At 40.5% G+C, this 23,436-nt stretch overlaps 3 protein-coding genes across 9 annotated transcripts in view; 1 reads left to right on the top strand and 2 right to left on the bottom strand.

The window, feature by feature from the left end:
* Positions 1 to 23,436, top strand: part of LOC107227717 — an 87,968-nt gene that overhangs the window by 21,823 nt on the left and 42,709 nt on the right. For 6 of the 7 annotated variants that reach the window (XR_006903715.1, XM_046736402.1, XM_046736404.1 and 3 more), the window contains one exon: positions 15,158 to 15,216. The exons of the other annotated variant lie outside the window; for it this stretch is intronic. The gene's annotated coding sequence lies outside the window, so the exon portion shown is untranslated. The remainder of the gene's footprint in view (positions 1 to 15,157; positions 15,217 to 23,436) is intronic. 7 annotated transcript variants of the gene reach the window in all.
* Positions 4,875 to 8,666, bottom strand: LOC124293843. Its single transcript, XM_046736400.1, has 2 exons — positions 5,353 to 8,666; positions 4,875 to 5,210 (listed from the first exon to the last, which is right to left on the bottom strand). Exons 1-2 carry the CDS (start codon positions 8,647 to 8,649, stop codon positions 5,022 to 5,024), a joined length of 3,486 nt encoding a protein of 1,161 aa, XP_046592356.1. The 5' UTR covers positions 8,650 to 8,666; the 3' UTR covers positions 4,875 to 5,021.
* LOC124294098 lies at positions 8,701 to 9,984 on the bottom strand. Its single transcript, XM_046737962.1, has one exon. It carries the CDS (start codon positions 9,982 to 9,984, stop codon positions 8,701 to 8,703), a length of 1,284 nt encoding a protein of 427 aa, XP_046593918.1.

The following is a 23,436-nucleotide window of genomic DNA, read 5'->3' as shown; positions in this document are numbered from 1 at the left end:
GATTTTACTCCGGCAGCTGTGTATCGGAGAAAATGTTTTACATGCAATTTTTATCACTGGTACGTACATTCGTTACGGATGAAAAATTCGCTCGGGTCTACCTTGTGTTGACATAAAGTTAATGTGTTACTTTTCTCATCCTTATTTATTTATAACGCAATGTTGAACGCCGCTGCCGGCTGAAAGTCTCCTCGTACGATAAAAGTGAAAATGAAAGTGAATAAAGGTTCGTCTGAGGAATTGTTTTCAAAAACTCTTTGATGTGGTGTATTTCATACGTAATTGCATAAGAGTCAAAATTTGTCAAACGATATTGTTCGCTGTTTTGATTGTACAATTTAGTGAAAAAAGAGGAACGGTTTTCATGAGCAACGGTATCAGAATTCGATTCGACTTTATGTTTATAATCAAAAAACTTCGAAAGAATATGATACTACTGTTGTGAAATAAGTTTGAGAGCTTTTTAACGTTGGAATTAAACAATCGTCGAGCGATTCTTTGGAGTTTTGGAATGTGTGAAACTTGAAAAAGGGCGAAATATACAGCCATAAGACGTGCTTCTTCTTGTGATCGATTATTTTCCCCAGATGGTAATTGCATCGTTACTTACGTTTTGGTTATCGCCATCGCATAACCGTTCGACCGGTGCAGAAGTAAACGCTGAAAATCCCCATTCGCGAGGAAAATCGTATTTCAGATAATTTTCCCGCTGGGTACACCAGCGAAATATGCTTGCAATGGAATTTACATTTTATGGATGGACGTAACTTCCCTCGCAAAATCGAATCAAGCTTTTTCCACATCTCTTTTATACCACGTGTTTTTTCATAGCCCAGCAGCTTATACTGAGCGATTATGGCGAAAGTTGTTAGACTCTAAATGGAACAACGTTTGTTAGTTGAAAATGAAGGGAATTGGTGCAGGAAAATAGAGATCAAAATTTTACCAGAATCAGAAGAAAATTTGTTTTCAAAGTTAAAACTAACTACTATCCGGTTTGGAGATGATTATTCCTGACATATTATTCTTGAATTATGCAGACACGATTCGAAGCGATTGAAATATTTCATACACAAATTTTGAACGTCTGATGCGTGGAACGGGATTATTCTCGACTTACAAGCTGTCTGAGTTTTAACCTAGGCGGAGAGAGGCGCATTTTGAGTGACATCTAACAGATGGTTTCACAAATATTTCAACACATCGCCGCTTGATGTTTATCCGGATATATGAATCTTGGCATCTAAGAATAACGCCCGCTAGCCGCCGGCGGAACTATAATACGACTATCAAATTCGCGATAATTTTTCACTTCTCGGTGAAGAGAGTTAGCTGTCTGTATATCAAGAAATATATAACTGCTTCAGTTTTTCATCCGTTACTTTCTGGCGTCCCTGGTGAAACGATCCTTCGAGTCCGGTTAAGACTGGTGGGTGTGAAGTGATCGATTCTGGTCTCCATCTTGACGAGAGGGTAGATCGGTTTTGAACATCGTCATGCGCCATGATTTCATTGGAAGGAAAATTGTAAAAAGTGGAGTGCAGAAATGAAAATGAACACCCCATGTTTGATGCCTCCTGGTAAACGTAGCAACGTTTGAACACGCGTTTGTGAAATTGTCCATATAACCATGAATTCAAGAAAAATTTTTGCAACAAATAACGACGTGTTTTATAATATAACCGTTGCAGTTTAGAACAGGGATGAAATATAATCATTTTCGTATTTAACAACAGTGAGTTGGCCTTGCAGCGAACTAACATCAATTATCCGGTGCAGCATCTCTCTGCGCTTGCATCTGGGACAATTTCAAGCCCATCGTCAGTTTTAAAAGGTTAAACAGGTCTGACACCTCGAGAATAACTCTGACTGGTGTAATTCGGTGGATTTAAAGTCCTACTTCAATCCTACAAAGAGGTCAACACTGTTTGGACATAATTGGTTGGAAATAAAGGTTTCGGGTATATTTCGGTGCGGAATTCGAAACCGACTTTGAATATATCAGTGAAATTTGTGACCAGAAAATTTATCGAAATCTTGATATTTCTTATTTCCATTCTACATTAGTGCTTCTAAATCAACACTAGAGCGAAGTGTGAGGATTCGATTCACGAAACTTTGGAGTATAGCATTAACTTTGGAAAGGGTTCGTCAAAGTGTCTTCCGGTAGAGACTCGCGAGATAAGCATCAAATTCCGGATCCAACTAGTCAAAGAACCCCAACGTGAGATACGAAATCCAGAAATTTGCATCCCGCCAACTCTCTCTCTCTCTTCAGAGATTCGGAAAGGAGAAACTTTTGCGAAGCTTACTAGATGGATGTCTTAAGGCTGTTGTGAGTTACGGTTTTCGGCAAGAGGCTGTCCGCCATGTTCTCCCTAAGGAAGGGACCGTCTAGTCTACAGGATTGTGGGAAATCCTGGTGAATTGAATTGGATCTAGAGAGTTAAGTCCTCCGATTTCGAGGATTCGGTTGTCGTCTCAAATATTGACAAAATTCTTTCATTCCTCCCCGCGCTTCGTTCTCTCGGCTTTACGTCCCACGCTCAGGGAATGCGACCCACCGCGCATAAACTCTACATCATGCCCATAACCGTACATTTTACCCCAAATACACTTCGCGCTGGTTCTGAGTAACGAGATGAACCTGGGAACTCGTGGGTGCGGAGATGAAAAATACGCCTATTTTTCCCCTCTCCTCATCAATTATACCGCGACTTAACGTTCGATCATAATTTGATACAAACGCATACAATTTAATGTAGAATTCCCGTTTTTCAAAACATTTTTCGGAGTACAAAACAGACAGATTTTGTTCCTTTGCATCATATGTCGGGAGTTTGCGTTACTATAAATGGTTAAGAAAACAATCTAAATATAAGGATAAGAAAGTTATGAATTCGTTCTCGTTCCTCGCATTAAGGACGAATTTTGTAATCCATTCATTCCCATCGTACTTATCAAATTGACGTCATATCCAACCACAGAAATAACGGTATAAAGAATCACGAAGACGTGATTTATTCCCTCGTTTTTCCTCATTGCAAAAAAATGTTTCAATCGTTATGATCATCGCAATGATGCAGAGTCGTAATGTTATCTGAACTGGGTAATTATTTTGCATCGATCGATGACCAGGCGTGCAGAGCAGATGACGGGGGTAGAAGTTTCAACGAGCAATTTGTCAGGGGAGCAATTTAACCTTTGACCCGTCTCGTCTTTGGACCCGCGTATTACTCGAACCTCTGGGCTCGAGTGTGTAACGAACGACGAGCCAGAGGGAAAGTTCTAATCAAGCCTTACGCGTGGTCTGATTTTTTACGCTGGCATTACCTACCCTGTGGCATAAAATACGTAGGCACATGTAGTCGCTCGCCTAGTACCGACACACTTGTTATCACCTCGGGCTGCAGCTGCTGCTTCCAACTCTGCAACTTGGCTCGTTAGCGAGTGTTGGACGTGGGCTTGAGCTTTCATCAATCAACCGTATTACTTTAATGCCAAAACAACGTCCCTGCCCGAAAAGTTTTTGAGCTCCTTTTGTTTACCCGCGTTTTTCACCTTAGACTGATTCTTGTTTTTGGAATGTGTGGTTTTCCGCTTTTCTCTTTTTTTTTCATCTTATTTGTTTACTTCATCGCCGCGGTTGGATCGATGCCTTGTTCTTCCGCCATCGCGTATTTTTTCTTTTCTCTTCTACTAGTTCTTTTCCGCCTTAACGAGGGAAATAAAACGAATCATCGTTTGTTTCCCAACCGATTTGATAGCAACAACGAGATCCCCTGCAATGTTTGCTTATTGTTAGTAAGAAATTTTTCTCTTCTCAACGCACTCTCGGAACATATTTCTTCTATCAAGGCTTGATATATTCGGGCCGATTATAGCCGCTGAAAATTATACTGTTTTGTCGGAAATTGACCACCAGGATTAATTCCCGTACTTCCCTTTCATCTTGAAATTAATACTTATAACAATTATTGATATGGGCAAGGTTAGGTATTTTAAATAAATCCACTCGGTTTGGGGGTCAATCAATGATGATTTATTACCCCAGAGGAGGAAAACCTCAGCAGGAACTGAGTAAAAACCTCCTCGAAATCGTGTACAATGTATGTGTGAATGAATGTTAGATTTATGAGTGGATGTGTGCACTGGATGTATCTAGAGAGAGAATTGTGACGCTTCGAGTGAAGACACAATAGGGGTGAGCTCAACCGCCTTACAAGATGCTAGCGTGGAAGCTAGTTACACGATAATTATCAAGGCGATAATTAATTCCCCAGTGGGAATACAAGAGAGAGATGGAACGGCCGAGAGGCGCTCCTTTAATGGCCGAGAGGCGCTATTTTTATGGCCGAGAGGCGCTATTTTTATGGCCGAGAGGCGCTATTTGAATGGCCGAGAGGCGCTATGTCATGGAGTGACGACGAGTGTCGACCCTCTTATGCCGCAGTGGCGTTGTCTCAGTTATGTATCAACACAACCATCGTGACAAATACGACTTAGCGTCAGTTCAAATCAGAGATTCGAATCATAGGCTCACCAAATTGGAGAGGAGCCTGAGTGCTGTCTGGCTCACGCGTATCAAGCAACTGCTCGTGCCAGCACGTGTTGACCCGGCGTTTCTCCGACTTATCGTACTGCGCATGTCAGGTAGCCATTGTTTTCGAGTTCTGCACAGATTTGAAGGTGTGTGTCACGCGTAATCACATACGCGTATCCCAATACAAGTAACTCTGCCGTGTAGGCACGATACACACTCCCCCCGTTGCGAATGAATGAGCAATGTAATGTGTGATCATGGTATTGTACGATTTAATGTGAGATACAGTTTATCAAATTCACAGATATTTGTCAAGAATTAATTGGTAAAGGACACAACATAGTGACGTTTCGTTTGAACAACCCTTGTGCTGTTCTGACAGTGGCGACTCGTGCCACTCCATCATCCCCTGGATGGGTTTCGACCACCACCCCCAATTGCCACCGCATACATGGTTGGTTTTTATCCATGAGTAGTACTATCTGGTTGGTTGTGAGTTCACCCTGGGAAGAATGCCATTTCTGGCGGATTTGGAGCTCGTGGAGATACTCCAAGTACCAGCGCTTCCAAAAGTCCTGTCTGGCCTTGGTAATGAATTGCCACACGCTGAGTCGGTTATCTGGGACATCAGAAAAATCATCTTCAGGTAGCATGGTGAGAGGACGCCCTATTAAGATATGGGCAGGTGTCAGAGCAATAGGATCGTTAGGATCACTAGATAATGAGCATAGAGGTCGAGAATTAAGTACGGATTCAATTTGTATGGCTAAGGAATTTAATTCCTCAAAGGTAAGAAGTTGTTCTTTCACCACTCGTTTGAAGTGATGCTTAAATGACTTCACAGCCGCCTCCCAAATGCCCCCAAAGTGAGGGGAAAGTGGAGGGTTGAAGTGCCAAGTAATGTTTTTCCTCACAGCATACTCGTTTACTTGGTCATGATGCGATTGGGAGGTGAATAAGGAGTAAAGTTCTCGTAGTTGGTTATTCGCGCCCACAAAATTGGTACCGTTGTCCGAATAAACATGAGACGGGACACCTCGACGTCCAGTGAACCGTCCGAAGGCACCCAGGAACCCGTCGGTGGTCAGATCGCTTACGATTTCGAGATGTACGGCCTTTGTCGCCATGCAAACGAATACACACCCGTATACCTTGATCTTGGTTCGATTTCTGAATTTTCGTTCTTTGATGAATAAGGGTCCGAAACAATCTACACCCGCATGTGAGAATGCGGCTGAATTCGTGACTCGTGCACTGGGCAGGTCTGCCATTTTTCCGTGCAGTAACACGGGACGATGTCGAACACATTCGACACATCGTCGGACAATTCGTCGTACTTGCCCCTTTCCATCTAGCAGCCAGAATCGGTGTCGAAGATTTGAAAGTGTGCTCTGGATACCGGAATGGAATGCATTCTTATGAGTCTCACGAATGATTAGATCAGTGACATGATGATGAGAAGGCAACAGAATCGGGTGTTTTTTGGTGAAAGAGATGGGTGCGTGTTTTAGACGTCCGCCAACTCGAAGCAGACCCTGTTGGTCGAGAAATGGATTGAGACATCGAAGTCGTAGGTTTTTCGTCGCGCCAGTTTCCTTAATCTGTTCAATTTCGTCGTGGAATTGTTCATTTTGAATCAGAGTTAGGATTCTCAGTTCAGTCAACGCTCTCTCCTCCACTCTCAAGAGTTTGTGTTTAAATTTACTGGAGTTGCGCATGCGCAGACAATAAGCGAGAGAATTCACGAGAGTTGAGTAAGAAGAAAAACGTTGAAAGATATCCGAGGTGGTGGATGACAAACAGGTGTTTTTCCTAACACCGGGAAGTTCCGATGGGGTCAATTGAATGGGAGTGGGCCACTTATCATGGTTTTGTGTGAGCCATGAAGGGCCCTCGAACCACATTTGATTGGTCAGGAACTCAGAGGGTAGTTGACCTCTGGATAAGCAATCAGCCGGATTGTCCTTGGTACGGATATGTCTCCATTCGATTTTGTCTCCAAGAGACTGGATTTCTGTGACGCGATTGGCTTCAAAGACCTTGAGAGACTCGGGCGATCTTTTGAGCCATTGGAGGACAATAGTAGAGTCAGACCAGAAGATAGTTTGCGATATGGGGAAATCAAAGGCCGGTAGTGCGTCTCGATACAAACGTGAGAGTAGCTGTGCACCACACAGTTCTAGCTTCGGAATAGTTATATCCTTGATTGGGGCGACTCTCGTTTTTGAGCACGCCAACCGGACAATCATTTGTCCCTGTTGGTCCGTTGATCTTACATATAGACAAGCACCATAGCCAACCTGGCTTGCGTCACAGAAGCCGTGTAGCTCAATCTCAGTGGGATTAGGAAGTGTGAGATTGCGCTCGATAGAAAAGTCCCTGATGGATGGTAGCTGTTCCGCGAATTTGAGCCAGCGAGTGTGCAGTTCTTGTGGCACTGCCTCGTCCCAATGGACCTTAGATTTCCAACACTGTTGGATGATGGTTTTTGCAGCTAGTACCACCGGACCCAGCAGACCAATGGGATCGAAGATTTTCGCGATATCGGAGAGAATTGTTCGTTTAGTTATTTTTCGAGAGGCATCGATTGGACTGACAGTGTAGATGAAGCTATCGGTGAGTGAATTCCACGCAATGCCAAGAGTTTTCGAGATTGGATCGTTATTGATTGCACCATCCAAGTCCAGGGTTCTTTCGTCAAGGTTGTCAAGGGCATGTTGATGATTGGACGCCCATTGTCTAAGCTCGAAACCTCCCTTTCTTACGAGTTGAATGATCTCATCACGCAATTGGAGGATTTCAGTCAGGGAGTTGGCTCCAGTTAAGAGATTGTCGACATAAAAGTCTCGTTTCAAGACTTGAGAAGCCTTCGGAAAATTGTGAGCTTCATCGTCAGCAAGTCGATTCACTGTACGTGTCGCTAGAAATGGTGCAGCAGAGACACCGAAGGTAACTCGACGGAGTTCGTAAGTGCTGATAGTGTTGTTATGATAGTAGAGGATTCGTTGGAATTTGTGATGATCAGAGTGAACACAGATTTGGCGATACATCTGCGCAATATCTGAGGTCATAGCATAGACGTAAATACGGAAACGTAGGAGAATAGTGAAGAGGTTGTCTTGGATAGTGGGTCCGGTCAACAAGACGTCGTTCAGGGAGATACCCTTCTCGGATTTGGCAGAAGCGTCAAACACGACGCGCACCTTGGTGGTGGTGCTGGAAGCCTTAATCACTGGATGGTGAGGCATGTAATACCCGGGTTCATGGTCATCTAGGACGTGCACCATGTGACCAAGGTCAATATATTCCTGCATGACCTTGTAGTATTCAGCCTTGAGCTGCGCGTCAGCATTTAGCCTTCTTTGCAAGGACAGAAATCGTCGATAAGCTTGATTCTTCGAGTTTCCAAAATCTACGTCTTCAATGCGGAAAGGCAGTTGAACAACGTAACGTCCTTCTGCGTTACGAGTCGTGTATTGTTGGTAATGTTGTTCACATAGGGAATTGTCTAGGGATCTGGAACCCCTTGGGCCCGCGTCTTCAATCGTCCAGAACCTAGTTAATTGACTCGACAAATCTGTCAGTTGACAGGATACAGGTTGCAAGGTATTGTCGTTGTTAATTCCCCCAGCAACGACCCAGCCTAGTTGCGTTTTTTGTATGATTAGGTCGCAATCGTTTCGTGAAAGGTTGATTTGTCCAATGGACAGGAGAGATAGAGTGATTCCCGATCCAATGAGGACGTCTACTGTTTGTGGTATGTGAAATTGAGGATCAGCCAATTTAATGTTTTTAGGTAAGTGAATTTTGTCGCGTGGGAAGGTCTCACTTGGACTTATGTCCGCGATTTGGTTAACTGTTAAGAATGTTATTGGTCTTTTGAATTTATTATCGAGAGATTTACAAGTTACTTGAACAAGGTGTTTAGAGAAAGTTTGCATTCCATTAACTGCCCCGATGGGAAGTAAGCAAGTCTGCATTGGAAGTTTTAATTTCAGTGTTAGATTTTCTGTAATGAAATTGGCTGTTGCACAAGTGTCAAGTAAAGCACGAGCTTGTATGAATTTGCCAGATGAGTCGCGCAGCTGTATGAGTGCGCTCATCATAAGTTGGAATCGCGGCGTTCGTAGGATCGTTGCGAGAGTGTGTGCGGCTAGTCAGGTTGTCGTGCTCTTGTCGGCGGCTGCAGTAGCAGGTGTTTGGATTCTTTGAGTATTGGTACCAGTGTGTTCATTAATTGTGTTTCGTGGATAATGTAACATGGTGTGATGGAATTTGTTACAGGTCTTGCATCTAATAGAGGTACAGGCCCCCTTGTGGTTCCGCATGCAGTTTTGGCAGAGTCGAGCTGATTTGACGAATTTAACTCGTTGATCGACTGTCAGTGTGTTAAAGTGAGGACATTTGTAAAGAGGATGAGAACCCTTGCAATGAGCACAGGTGTTAGAGATTGATGTTACAAGTGCTCGTGTTGTGTGTTCGGTCCTTTGGTATTTGCGAGGGTTGCCAGTTTGATCACGTCGTCGTTTGAATGAGTTAGTGTGTGATTCTGGTTTGCGTGAGCTAAGCCGGAAGGCTGTTTTTGTCACGAATTTACTAAAGAGTTCAAAGGTTGGAAGAATATTGTCATCGTCAAAGGTCTCCTCCCATTTATCTCTAATTTCTATTGGTAATTTAAGTTCAAGTATGCGCACCACAAATGCCTCGGTCGGTTTTGCCTTTAATGTATCTAAACAATTCAAGTGTTGGCGAGCTTCGTCTATGAGTTTAGTAAGATTTTCATTGGTCGGATTAGATATGGGATTGAGATGCAAGAGAGCATCGTAATGTTTATATGCTAACGGACGTTCCTTCTGATAAGTATCAGTTAAAAGAGCCCAAGCCCTTTGATAGTTTTCTGCGCTTGCATCGAAAAGCGAGAGTTTGTGTGATGCTGTGCCGTGCAATGCTCCGCGGAGGTATATGAATTTGTCAATATCTTCAACGTCTTCACGTTTTTCCATCATAGTCTGGAACTTGTTTTTAAAAGAAAGCCAATTTTCAAAATTCCCGTCAAACTTGGGTATTTCAGTCGTGGGGAGTTTAGCACGACGGTGTGTATCGGTCGTTGTGTTATTATTGGTTGAGTTATTGAGTGTACCCTTGTTGAGCAAGTCTTCAGCCGCGGCTCTTGCTTGATTGGCATGTAATATTTTACTGGAGAGTTCGTAATAATTTGTGCGTAATTCTTCAGCGAGAACTACCTCTGGGTCCTCGGGCCTTGTCATTTCAAGCTTGTCGGCAAGTTTGTCATAGATTTTAAACCATTCTGCCAATTTATTAAAGCGCAAATTTGTTACTGCATAATTAGCTGTTTCGTCTTCGAATTCCCTTCGGATTGTTTCTATTTTCTTAGCAAGTGTCTCGCGTTTTGTGCTCAAGGGAATGTTTTTGGCGTCCATTTTGAGATAGTTTTATATAGTAGAAATATAATGTGAGAATCACTGATGTGATTTGAAAGAAAAATTAAATATTTAGAATTTGATTAACAAATAACGAAATAAACAATTGCACACGCGGTGACAATTATTGCACAGGTTAAATAAATGAATGTATGATCGAATAATATTATTTCCTGTTAATAGTGAGTTAATGTTGGAACTTATCTCTTGTCTTATTGCGTCTCACGATGCTGGTGGCAGGCGGTGACGTCGTATTGCAGTTGACCTTTGATTCACTTGACACTCGTAAACCAGGGGTCGTGGGTTCAAACCTCACAGGAGGCACCAAATGTTTTGTCGGAAATTGACCACCAGGATTAATTCCCGTACTTCCCTTTCATCTTGAAATTAATACTTATAACAATTATTGATATGGGCAAGGTTAGGTATTTTAAATAAATCCACTCGGTTTGGGGGTCAATCAATGATGATTTATTACCCCAGAGGAGGAAAACCTCAGCAGGAACTGAGTAAAAACCTCCTCGAAATCGTGTACAATGTATGTGTGAATGAATGTTAGATTTATGAGTGGATGTGTGCACTGGATGTATCTAGAGAGAGAATTGTGACGCTTCGAGTGAAGACACAATAGGGGTGAGCTCAACCGCCTTACAAGATGCTAGCGTGGAAGCTAGTTACACGATAATTATCAAGGCGATAATTAATTCCCCAGTGGGAATACAAGAGAGAGATGGAACGGCCGAGAGGCGCTCCTTTAATGGCCGAGAGGCGCTATTTTTATGGCCGAGAGGCGCTATTTTTATGGCCGAGAGGCGCTATTTGAATGGCCGAGAGGCGCTATGTCATGGAGTGACGACGAGTGTCGACCCTCTTATGCCGCAGTGGCGTTGTCTCAGTTATGTATCAACACAACCATCGTGACAAATACGACTTAGCGTCAGTTCAAATCAGAGATTCGAATCATAGGCTCACCAAATTGGAGAGGAGCCTGAGTGCTGTCTGGCTCACGCGTATCAAGCAACTGCTCGTGCCAGCACGTGTTGACCCGGCGTTTCTCCGACTTATCGTACTGCGCATGTCAGGTAGCCATTGTTTTCGAGTTCTGCACAGATTTGAAGGTGTGTGTCACGCGTAATCACATACGCGTATCCCAATACAAGTAACTCTGCCGTGTAGGCACGATACATATACCAAAGGGGACGGAAGATACGCATCTGCTCGTTTTAATCAGTCGTACCTTTCGTCCCTCTCTTCGCGATTTTAATTGCACGTGACGGACATTGTCGTAACAAAATCCGGGACTGTCAGAACCAGAAAATTACACAATATACATTAGGGTGGGCCAAAAAAATCGACGATTTTTTTTTTCACTTGGTACTCCGAAAACTTGGTTGGTAGAGACCTCAAAAACATTCTCTCCGAGTATGAGCTCTTAATTTTAATAGGAAGGTCTTCCGCCTCGCAGTTTTCTATTTTCTTTCTTATGGTGAGGAAGAAAAATACATATCTCGGTATCTACTATTTATAAAAAAAAAAAAAACATGTATCATATTATTGTAGGAAATTGAATTTTGTCTTGTGCAACTAACGCCACTGTGAAAAATAGTATGCATTGAAGTTTGACGGTGATCATCTTCTGAACAGTGAGGTATACAAAAAAGTTGTAAGAGACCTTTTTTGTAGAGAATTCAATTTCCTACAAAAATATGATACACGTTTTTTTTTATAAATAGTAGAAACTGAGATATGTATCTTTCTTCGTCACGATAAGAAAAAAATAAAAAACCGCGAGGCGGAGGACTTTCCTATTAAAATTAAGAGCTCATACTTGGAGAGAATGTTCTTGAGGTCTCTACCAACCAAGCTTTCGGAGTATCAAGTAAAAAAAAAGTAGTCGATTTACACCCACCCTAATATACATAATAATGAAATTTTTCTACAGACGCTACGCACGAAATTTTCTGTCACGTTGAATCGATCCAGTTGATTGCACCCGCATTTAGTCTTATTAAGAGAATTCATCCCGCAGCTTTCGCTTCATGCTACACGCGCCTGTCGACATGAATTTCCTTTGTCAAAATTCCGTCGTCAACGTGCTTGACACTTTTTACATATTCATAAAAGTAAAAGAAATTCCGTTACCTTCACTCTTATCAGCAACTTTGCTCATTATACGTGCAGTTCCTGGTCATATACCGCAGTTAATATAATACACGAGATGCTTTTTTGAGATAGGAATTCTGCAGCTCGCTTAGGCTGCACGGTCTTGCGAAATTTTCACCGTTACTACACCCGAACGTAATCCGGCCGATCAACGATAAATTAAGAGTCAAATCTGTGCTTCGCAGGATCAGCCTGATACTTGAAGTGTCGATACGTGCAACAAAAATTTAGGCCATTGCTAACACAAGTTGACGAAATATTTACGCAATATCCTCTCAAATATTTTCACTCAGTCCTATACTCAACTACAATATCGAATTACTCTGACAATGAGAAGTGAATTTGTGTATGTTAGGTACGATTTTGGTTACACCTTACGGCTTCGAACGAAGCCAGTAAACGAGCTTCGCATTATCTATTTGCAGATTTGGGAAATTCAGGATATCCTCAACTGACTGAAAAAATTAATTGAATCTATACAATTTTCATGATTCACAGATTACTTTATTATATTTCATTCAAACAATTTCAAACACTTTGTATTTGACACGATAAAGATATTCTTTTTTTTAGTAGGTGGAAATTTGGTGCCGAAAAATAATGTAACGGGATTGAATATTCGGTCAGAATAAAAAAAAAAAACAGCCCGACTTTTTTTTAAACCCTGACTCTGCGCTGTGATTAATTGGGGTTCCCGGACTAATTAATAGCTTTGGGCGTACGAATTCAATCGACATTCAATTCAACCTGTAGATCCTTTTCCATTTGATTGTTTCGGTTGGTTTTTCTTTTTCATCCGTGTTGTGGATAATATTAGGGGTGCGAGTTTTATTCATTTTGAAACTCTGCAAGTTGTATAAATATTTTTTATCGTACCAAAGGAAGATTTAATCCGAGGTAACACAGCGACAGGCAAAAATAGCATGGTTAAAACTGTATGCCGTGAATCCAAACGATATTTTTTCTTCCGTACAATTAGCGGCGCTTCGTATATTTCACCAATTCTTTAGTAAACAATGTAATAAATTTGGTGTAGTAACTTTTTTCGTTACCCTTCTATTTTCTTCTTTAATTCCTATCAAAGGCATAAAATCTCATGAAATAAAAATTGCAATGCACGTACAAATTGATTGCTTTCCACGTTAGTTTCTCGAAAGACTTTAGGCCGCAGGCGATTAGAAGATTGAATTTTTTTTTTTTTATTGTCATCCATTATCGCGGCGATGTAATCAGAAAGTAGTTTTAAATCACCGTCCAGAATAATTGTCAGAATTGCGTTAGATTAAATTATTCGCTAAATATCTTACGTTTGTAAATAATACAAATAAATTTCACAAAATTTTCAGTTTTTCATGTGACTGTTATAAGTCTCAAGATAATATGTTGGTACGGCATGCTTCTTTTTTCTATTTATATTTTTATCCCAACATACCTATTCGGTACAATAAATTTGAAACTAAATGCTACGTTGATTTTTCTTTTATCGTTTTAAAAGTTCGGTGAAAATTTTTCCATTAAATTTATTACAACAATAACATCGACTCGTATCGGGAAATCAGCAACGTTGAGACGCTGACGGTTTTTAATATCGATGAAAAATTGAACGGTTATTTAAATCCTTGGGCAGCCGAAGTCTATCGTTTGTCGGGAATAGACTGAATGATCCTCTATACTCACCCCGGTCTGCCTGGGGTTGAGCTGACGAGTTGCCATGACGACCATCGGTGCCCCGCCATCGACAGAGATGCTCAACCCTGGAGGAGTTCGATCGAAAATCGTCGACAGGCTGAATTAAGCCAACGCAAATTGCACAATTTCTCGGTAAAAAAAGATTTTCGCACCACCGAATCATCCCAAATCTCGCCTCGGATCTTCACTCCGGATTTCCGAAACATTTGAACCACGCCAAAAGATTTGCCTACCGAAAAATTTGACGCTTAGAGAAAATGATAATACTCGTTCGATTCACCACTGCTTTTACCACCGATTCGTCTGGTGGTGTAGATGACAGATAGATAGATAGATAGATCGATAGATAGATAGATAGATAAATAGATAGATAGATAGACACTGGCGGACAAGAGCTTTCTTTTCGGGGATCACAAGTTCTGCTTAAGGCGGGACGTTTTCGACTATGATCGTTGATTATTTTCTCCTATTTTTGTTTTTTATTTCCGTTTCTTTCTCCCTCTCTCCCTTTTTACTATTTTCTTTTACGCACTCGCGATAATTACATTACGTCAGTCTGTGCGGCCGAAACGCGATCGAAGCGGACAATTTTCATCGCGTTATAATATTTCATCAGCCATGATCGTCGAAAGGGAAATTCCGTTGCCTCGGTGTTGTTTTTGTCAGGAAAGTTATTCCGGCCGTGCAGCCGGTGCTTTCAAACTATAATGAATCATTCTCCTTCGATTGATTGGCTTTAGTAAATTAGCCATTAAACCCTCCCCTCGAAGTTCCGTCAAATACAGACAGTGCTGACGACAGTCTGTTCGGCAGACGAATTGAGAAGGGGTTTAAGAATTTCAGAAGCTTCGATTTCATTTTTTTTTTTTTTCTAGTCTTCATTACATAATAAAAATATCCGGTTTTTCGCTTCACCCTTAATTTGGAATCAAACGATTTGCACGATTCGTTCCCTAATTTATGGCGATTAATTTGTTTCCATGCTGCTTTTCATTTTAATTTTCAATTTTAGCTCTAGTATTTCTTTTCACACGGTAAATTTTTTTACGCAAATCTACCACTCGCTGTTACACCCGTCCTCAATAAGCACGGATATCCGATTCAACAACTTCGGTGTGAGCCGCGGTTACGTTATGAATTTACTTGAATTTTAACGAAGCTTCGCATAGTTGATCGTAGTCGAGAATTAACAGTGAACACTTGCATTTCACTCGGATATACGTCAACCGCACATCATATAAATATCGAGAGGAAATAATAGCAGTCAGAAATTGTGGCAACTTGCACGAAAGCTTCAACGAGTACGATATTTATGTTTCAGATGAAACCGTTGGAGCAACGACGATGGCTAATGTGATTATGCTCGAGGCTTCGATATGCGTAAGTGTAGCCGCTATATTCCGCTAAACATATACAATGCAAATTCAACACGTCGTGAGCCATGTACCAAATTTATTGCCATGTTTATTGCCACTTATATTACAAAATTATCGCACGCGGTGCACTTGAATGATTCTCAAAAATTCCTAATGAAAGAAATTTCACCACCAATTGATTCAGCGATAATGGGACTTGTATTTGAATCGAACAAATTCGTTTGATAATAATCTTTTTCTTTTCACTGACCACATAACTAATAATCACGGGTACGATAGTTTACATTTTTGTTTATGACCTGCGTATGTTGTTTACTAAATAGTCAATTGAACAAAAACCAAATTCATTCGGTCTGACCAATTTAAATAATTTTGAATACTCCTTGTAAGTCGTTTAATCTATCGAAAGAAAACATTTGAAATGCGTCGAAATGAGTTCGAATAAAATAAATCGTAAATATATTACATGTAATTATTATCAATAAAACTCACTCACTGTATTCTCAATTCTGCGCGTTTTCATAAACGAAGAGTAATTTTATCCTTGGGAACATAGCCTGTACTGAATTGCAGCAGAAAAGTATGACCATTATATATATTGTCATGTATAATCAAAAGTATTTCTCCGAGCAGTGAAAAACCTTACAAATAAAAACAATTATCGTGATACATCCCGCGCAATAATCCAAAGAGGAAATATTTGTCCCGATATTCCGCAAGGCTATATATATATATAATATATATATATATATAATCCACGTTATTCCTTGCGGATAATACTTAATTTATTTTACTGTCCCTCCGCGGTGCTTCAGCTCCTTCGATATAATCCAGGGAGGAGATTCGACTTTATACGCGCGGATCGGACTTGCACCACTCAACATGATTGACGCTGTTTATCGTCCCCTGGCGAACGCTTTTCAACCTGTGCTTGCAATGGTGATATACCCATAAGTTTCTGGTTCCGATTGGCAGGAGCGGAGCGAGGAATGAGAAATAAATATGGAACATCTTTGAGGGGGTTGATCGGCTAGCGATCGATACGTTTTTTTTTTTATTTATTTTATTATAAATCAGTGAGGCGTTGATTGTTTTTCAAATTTATTCATGCGCAAGCTAAGAACGTTTCTTTGAAAACAGAAGAATAAAATATACCGGGATTGTCATCAAGAGTTTGGATATCGATGTTTCGTTTCGAATCGCTACAAAATGGTTTAAAATTTGGTACATTTGTTTGAATTCACTCTACGACAATACATTTCAATCAAAATATAATTTTTTACCAAGTTGCTGAAACAGATCTTCTCCCTTTTACTTCAGTCATCGATTCAATATTGACATCTATCGATCGTCATCGATTACATACATACCGGTGCAATGTTTTCAAATTATACATCTAAAGATCAAACGTGGTACAAAAAAAAAAATGTGATAAATACAATGAATGTACGATTACGATCTTGTCTAATAAAATCACGAAATAGTAGGTATCAATTTTCGGGAAAATTACTTTTTCAAATCGGGATGAAGAATCGTGAAAAAAAATTCAGCCTCCGATCGTTTGCCGAACATCTAGAGCTAATCCGCAATTGGTTTTGCGGACATACATTCCGCGTGCTCCGTATCCCACGGTACATCCGTAATCAATCCCCGAAGCCAATCAGACACCGCGTATATCGATCCATATTTCAATTAAGTACCCTCGTTCAGTTACAGGTTTAATGCTCGGACTGTCGACGACACGAATCGTATAACGCACTCGAAATCTCTGTGGTAAAGGATTCGATTTCGATTCGCTGTGCAGACAATCGACGTTTTGTTCGATTTTTCGTCTAGTATTTTGAATTATACAACAGCCAAAACATGTATGATACTAATCGAAGCAGACTCTTTATACGTGTCGATTAGTTGAACTATAATCACGGAGTCGTTGCATGCTTGGAAAACCGTGAAATTTCGCGTGATTTATTAGTCGCTGGATAATTCACGGAATTTGAATTTATTTTGCCACTCGATAACGTTGATCAAAATTTGTATGAATCCTAAACCAAACTTTTAGTGTGTTTAAATCGAAAATTATTCTTTAATTTCACCCACACAGAGTTAGAATAGTATTATTTTCCGTTGTTGTTAATGTCTCCTATACACATTTCAAACATTCCAAATTCGCATGTTAATATTTTTCCTTTTTTGACCTCTGAATTCTTCACAATCACGCACATTACCTAAATTGTTACGAAACTTTTCAGTCTCGCTCTCTAACCTTTCCCCGCGGTTTATCGTCAAGCCGCCCTTTCGTGTATACGCGAAATATAATTTTCAATGCTTATGGTAGTTACACGGTGTGTAGCTTCAGACGACGCGACGTCTAACTTCTAATCTGTGGCTAAGCTGTGGCTATAAGATGGAAAGATTAAACTTTAGTTTCCTGCTTAAACCCGGCTTCTCGCGATATTTATCCAGGTGTTGTATGCACGCGAGTTTGTAACATGCATACATATATACGTATATATATACATATATATATATACACGGTATAAAAGTTGGTATCCATCTTTCTTCGTAAAGTTCACAACTCCCGGCTTCTTTTATTACAACTATATCGATGCAGTCGAAGCTGGCTTACGGCGACATTACAAATTAACTCGGAATTACTTAATGATTTCAAACAAGAATCGCACTAAGTATTTATTCCATTGAAACCATTAAAATATTTGTAAATACCGTATTCCGTAATCAAAGGAATGCCTGTGAGTGGAAAAATATTTTTGTCATTACGCAATAGATTTTCATCTTTTGATCGTATCGAGATATTTACGAGCCGGGTTATTCAATGTCTATTGGAATCATTTGCTTGAATGAAAATGAGTAAATCCTGAAATAACCGACCAACTCGAGTGTCCTTTGGAAAATTTATCAAAGTGTCTCATATTCACAATCTTCGCAAAAGCAATTGGTTTCGAATTTTAGTCTACTACGTGCCACCAAAGAAATTAAACATGTTTTCGTGGTCAAATCATTCCTAGTTTGTACGATTCCGGCACTTTTGGTTTACTCGGAAAAGACACGCGTCAATCGCGACGTGTCGGTGAGAGAAAGAGGGAGAGTAATAAAAATTGAGGAAAGAAAGAGTGGAAAAGATTCCCGCGCAAAGTTTCCATGCCTTCGTTTACCTCTGTTCTCGTATAAAATACTTTCATCCATCCAAATCCTTGGGTCGTTATTTTTACCCCAATTCGAAACGGCGCGAGTATATAAATGAAAAAGGCGTCATTCCCCAAGCCTCGTATCCGCTCTTGATATTGAGACGATGGAAAAGGGTTGTGGTTGGACTACAATGATCCCGCAATGTGTCTGCAAGGATAATACGCCGAAGCTTGAAAGATTATCGTTGGCAGTTGTCCGCGGAATGAAAGACCGAAGGGTGAAAACGTGCGGAGACTAAGTCCGCAATATTTACTCTCTTCCTATCTATGTGTGAGCTTATGCCGGATACCATACCTCGAACCTTATCCAGACACTCGGACGATGGTGAGGCTCTACTTCAACTATCCATTAATTTCACTCAAGCGGCTCGAGAGATTCTTTCGGGAACAGAGATTAGACCGAATTCTGCAACACCTTCAGAAGTTAAAAACCTTCTCTTCCCTAAAAACCTCCCTGAATTCTGACTCGATTAACATGCTCCAATTGTAACTGCAGTTACTGCCAAGGTGCTTTGAGATATGATCGGACGAGCTGCCGTGTTGACCTTACTTACTCGGTACGAGTACGAAAGCGACGCAGCTTCGTTTCGTAATTTTACACTCGGATGGTTCAGGCTTTCATACCTGAATCAGTAGAACATACATCCAACTGGCATTATCCACAACTCTAGTTTTTAGTCCCAATCCGTCGACCCACGTTGGGGATTTTCTGCGACCCTTGGTGGGCGACAGGGTGAAGAGTAAGTTATTCATCTGGAAACGGATTTCCTGTCATACGAAAAACCAATTCCAACAGGTTTCGGAGCCGACGTAGACTTGGGCTTGATTTCTCTTTTGGAAAAGAATCGTTCGATGCGGTTTCTTCCCCTAGTTTGAGGAAACTATAACAACATTCGGTTACTCTTCGCTTATTTACGATTTCCTCAATTATACGTACTTTGATTATCGTTTAAGGACCGTTTAAGACCACCGATAAATACAATTTTCTAAAAACGCCAATTTATCTCGGTGAATGGATGGCGAAGAGAAAAAATATTGCGTCCGTTTCTTCGAACCCTAACGATGGCCAACGACGATAAAACGATAATAAATGGCGCCGGGTAGAACGTAATTTTTTTTTCACGCAGACACGATTAGGGAGTAAAGCTAGCCATACGTATGGTGAGGTTGTTTCCGAGCCACAACCTCTCTTGGCTCAACATGGATTAAGTAGTCACGTCACAACCGGCGAGAAAGGTTTTTTTTTTTTGCAATTCATTTGAAAAAAAGGAAGCCAAGGTACCATATACAACACTATTCGTTGAAAGATGTGATTCAAGCCAGTTCCAAAGGGTGACTAATCGCAAGGTGAAGTTACGAAGTAGAATCCTAATCGAGAAACCTTTCCAAAATTTAGGAAAAGTGACGTACAACGTCTCACGCTTGAAAAATACTTTCAATCGTAATCCGAGACTATTTTTATATCACCTGGTTCCTATTTTTTTTTTTTTTTTGTTACGAACAATATTCCGTTGATCAAAGATCATTGTTTTCTTTGGTATTCGCGCACCAGAAAGGTATCGGGAAAATTAACTGTGACCTTTACATCGATGATTGGAAACGAAGAATTTTCATTTCCCGTGTTTTCGCGCGGGTATAGCGTATCATTCGCAATGAAATAGCAGAGTCGAACCAGCTTATAACAAACACTCGGCAACTGGCTGTCGGCAATCTTTCGAGACGTATTCCGAAGGGGGATCTATTCTCTCGGTTCGCGGTCGCAATATCAGGAGAAGAATACTTATACCGAGTTCTTTCCTACCCCGCATGGCGAATCCATACTAAGAGTTCTACCAAATTTCTTTTATTTTCTACTTCATCCACGGCTTCTCCACTCGTTTCTCCATTTCTCTCCCTCGCTCTTTTTCGCTCTTTCTCTTTCTCTCTCTCTCTCTCTCTCTCTCTCTCGTACCTGTAACTGCTACGTCAAGTTATTTCACGATTGCTGGGCTCTGACAGAGTCTCTCGTTCTGGATATTCGCCGGGATGCCGCGGGAAGATGGGATTTGCCAACGTCATCCAATCCCCTCGACGTTTTTTGCCCGTCGAAATTCTCTCGTATAAATACTTTGCTCGCCTGCAGTATTTCGTACGATCGTTGTATAAAAATATATTATGTTTAAGGGTCTTTGTACTGGAATCCCCCGAAGCTTCATCGTTTGAGTTTAACGAATAGAAAATTATTAATGAGCTAACTTGTGATGAATGATTGTATCCGATGAATATTGATGAGAAAATTTTACTCGTATTTGGAAATTTGTTTATTTTAAACATCAATTTATAGACTCATTTTGAAGATAATTTTTTCAAGGGGATGCCCTTCAATCACTCAAATTTAATCACAGAAATTCAGAGAATGTTTCATCTCCATTTTAATCCGAAAACGCCACAGACGAATTACGTAATTATTAATGACTGAGTTCATTACAACCACGCGGAAAATTAAATACCGTTTATCAGTTGTAATTAAACGATGCAATACATTGATTGTTAGGAATCTACGAATTTAGCTCGAAAGTATACACTGAAAAAATTTCTAATATTCAAAGGTGATTTTATCTTTCTATTTTCTATTCCGAGCATATCGATTGCTGTGACAATATTCCGTGTCGAAGAGTTGTCTATACGAAATATAATCGAGTAAACAAGCTGTCTTGAACCTCAATATTCGTGATCTATATAACATAAATTGCATGAGTAAAAGATTAATCGCCTACCTGACAATGAATGTACAATATTGTTTGATGAATGCCTTAAACAACTAGAATGAGTAGAGAATAATTTTCGTTTGTGAGGGTTAACTTTCCTCCGTTTTTTGTGTCCAACAATAAGCATGACGACAAACAACATCGTACAAAGCTTGACAATTTAGAGAAGGCGGTACAGAGTTGAAGGTTGAAATTTTGAATCCATCCGACAAAAGCCTCCCTCTCCCATCTTCAAGATTATACCAACCTGTTACAGGAATAACGACCGACGACGGAAAGAGGGGAAGAGGAAATGAAAAATTCGGGAAGCTCGAAAGTCGTTTTTTATTCTATCTTCGCGGCCGAACTTTATTGCGTATGTATAAGTTATCTCGGAGAATATTTTATTCTCTTCAGAAATTCTCTGAACATTTCACGATGTATGTTTATTCACAAATCTTCGCGCATCGCGAACCATTGAAATTGTTTTATTTCACTTATGTATTCGTTTTACCTTTCTCAAATTTGTGTCTGTGAAACATTAGTACGTAGATTCGGAAATAACACAGCGCTTCAAATGACGGGTAAACAAAAATTTATCCGTAAGTAAAAAATTTTGTCGATAATAAGGTAAATCAAAAAACACAAACATTCTAGTTTCACGTAAAAATGGAAAATGGGATGAATCACGATAATCAATTAACACGTGAAACCAGAACTTCTTGACACGTTTTTGTTAAAAATTATCCGTGGAATCGGAACGTTATTCCCTCTTTTGAATTTGAGATTTGCGAACTTGGATATTTGGAAATATTTCGGACTATTTTAAAATCGAGTACAGCCTGCAACCCCTAATCCCAAAGCAACGCGCCCAATTGTTCCCTGTCTCTTTTTTCAAATGGCGTAAAGGGATGGAGCGACACAGAACGCCGCTGCTAAAGTCGCTCGGTTGAGCGAAATGAAAGAGAGGCGTCGGCAGTGGTGACGTAACTCCTTGTCTTTGGAGAGGTGAGCCACTCTCGTTTTCCCCTCGGGAATTCACCTTCACCCTTAAAACTGAAAGTATTTACCGTCACTGCAGTGCAGCGTCGTCTGCCTTTTCTCGTAGTAAATTGCACACTCCGTTTAAATGAACGGGACAATCCTTTTCCAGCTGCACAACGTTTCTAGCTGTTGCAGGATGCGGTACGCATCGTAACCTGCGGTTTTTTACGAACGAAGATTAACTTCGGACCCTTTACTGACTCTTAAACCCTCCGATTGTGACCCCCTGTCCTTCACTTTCGGATTGTGATTTGCGCAACCCTGCCGGAAGGTTTTTCGGTCAAATCGGTGTCCTGTGATGTACTTCTTTTGTCATTCTCATCTTCAGATTACTGCGGAAATCATGAACTTTGTTTAATTCGATTTTTGCATTTTTCCTGCGCCGTTGACAATCCACCAAAGTGAATAAATCCAGTCTAAGCACAACGAGGATGAGAAGGTTGGTGAGTTTCGTAGTTTGAATCGCAGTAGTCGGTTAATATTTACTTCTCTCATCAAATTTATCGCCATTTTATATACTTTCTTCGTCAAATTATATCAGGGTTCTTGGTTCTTTCGAGAACTCTTAAATTCTGGACTGAGTTAAAAATCTTTCGAATCCAGCGGTGCTTGCAAAAACTTGTCATACGAAGACGATTTTCAAGACGTTGGCCATGTTTGCAAGCGAACGGGATGTTTGAAATATAAAAACCAAGACATTTCAGAATAGTCAATGAATCCTTCAAGCTCTCGCGGAATTAAGTTTTTTTAAACTGAAATTTGGGTTGGTCACAATTTCTTTCATTATATGGCGTGTTTTTTTAGACTTTCGGAAATACTTTTATCACGAAAAAAATAGTAACCAAGCCAAATTCCAGTTTGTAAGAAATACATTCCGCGGGAGCTTAAAGGATTCATTGACGATTCTAAAAAGTCTTGATTTTTGTGTCTCAACCATTCCATTTGCCTACAAACGTGGCCACCGTTTTGCAAATCGTCTTCTGCAAAGCTCCGTTCAAACCAACGTACAGGAGTCAATTTTTGAGGTAATTTGAAAACCTTCTTGTGTTCTAGAGAGTCATTCCGCAGCTTTCAAATGCATTTTGTTTCGCTCTGTTCCATCCGTTAGTTTAGTCAAAATAAAAATCTAAATAAAATGATCGTTCTCTGCTACCCTTGCCTCGGCACCTCCCTTATACCTACAGCCCCTAAAGGAACTCGATTGTCGTTTACGACGTCGCCTCGGTGTTTTTAGAGCGAAGGTTTTCG

This window comes from Neodiprion lecontei, chromosome 4 (assembly GCF_021901455.1).
Source record: "Neodiprion lecontei isolate iyNeoLeco1 chromosome 4, iyNeoLeco1.1, whole genome shotgun sequence".
In the NCBI taxonomy this organism is placed as follows: Eukaryota; Metazoa; Arthropoda; class Insecta; order Hymenoptera; family Diprionidae; genus Neodiprion; species Neodiprion lecontei.
Note: the sequence above shows the minus strand (reverse complement) of the source record. Positions and strands in the feature narration are given on the sequence as shown.

Bases quoted from the DNA above. Each gene is read 5' to 3' on its own strand.
- LOC124294098 (XM_046737962.1), bottom strand. From the start codon at position 9,984: ATGGACGCCAAAAACATTCCCTTGAGCACAAAACGCGAGACACTTGCT.
- LOC124293843 (XM_046736400.1), bottom strand. From the start codon at position 8,649: ATGATGAGCGCACTCATACAGCTGCGCGACTCATCTGGCAAATTCATA. The intron at 5,211-5,352 runs GTGAAAGAACAA...ATATCTTAATAG, and splicing joins AGCATCACTTCAAACGAGTG to GGCGTCCTCTCACCATGCTA.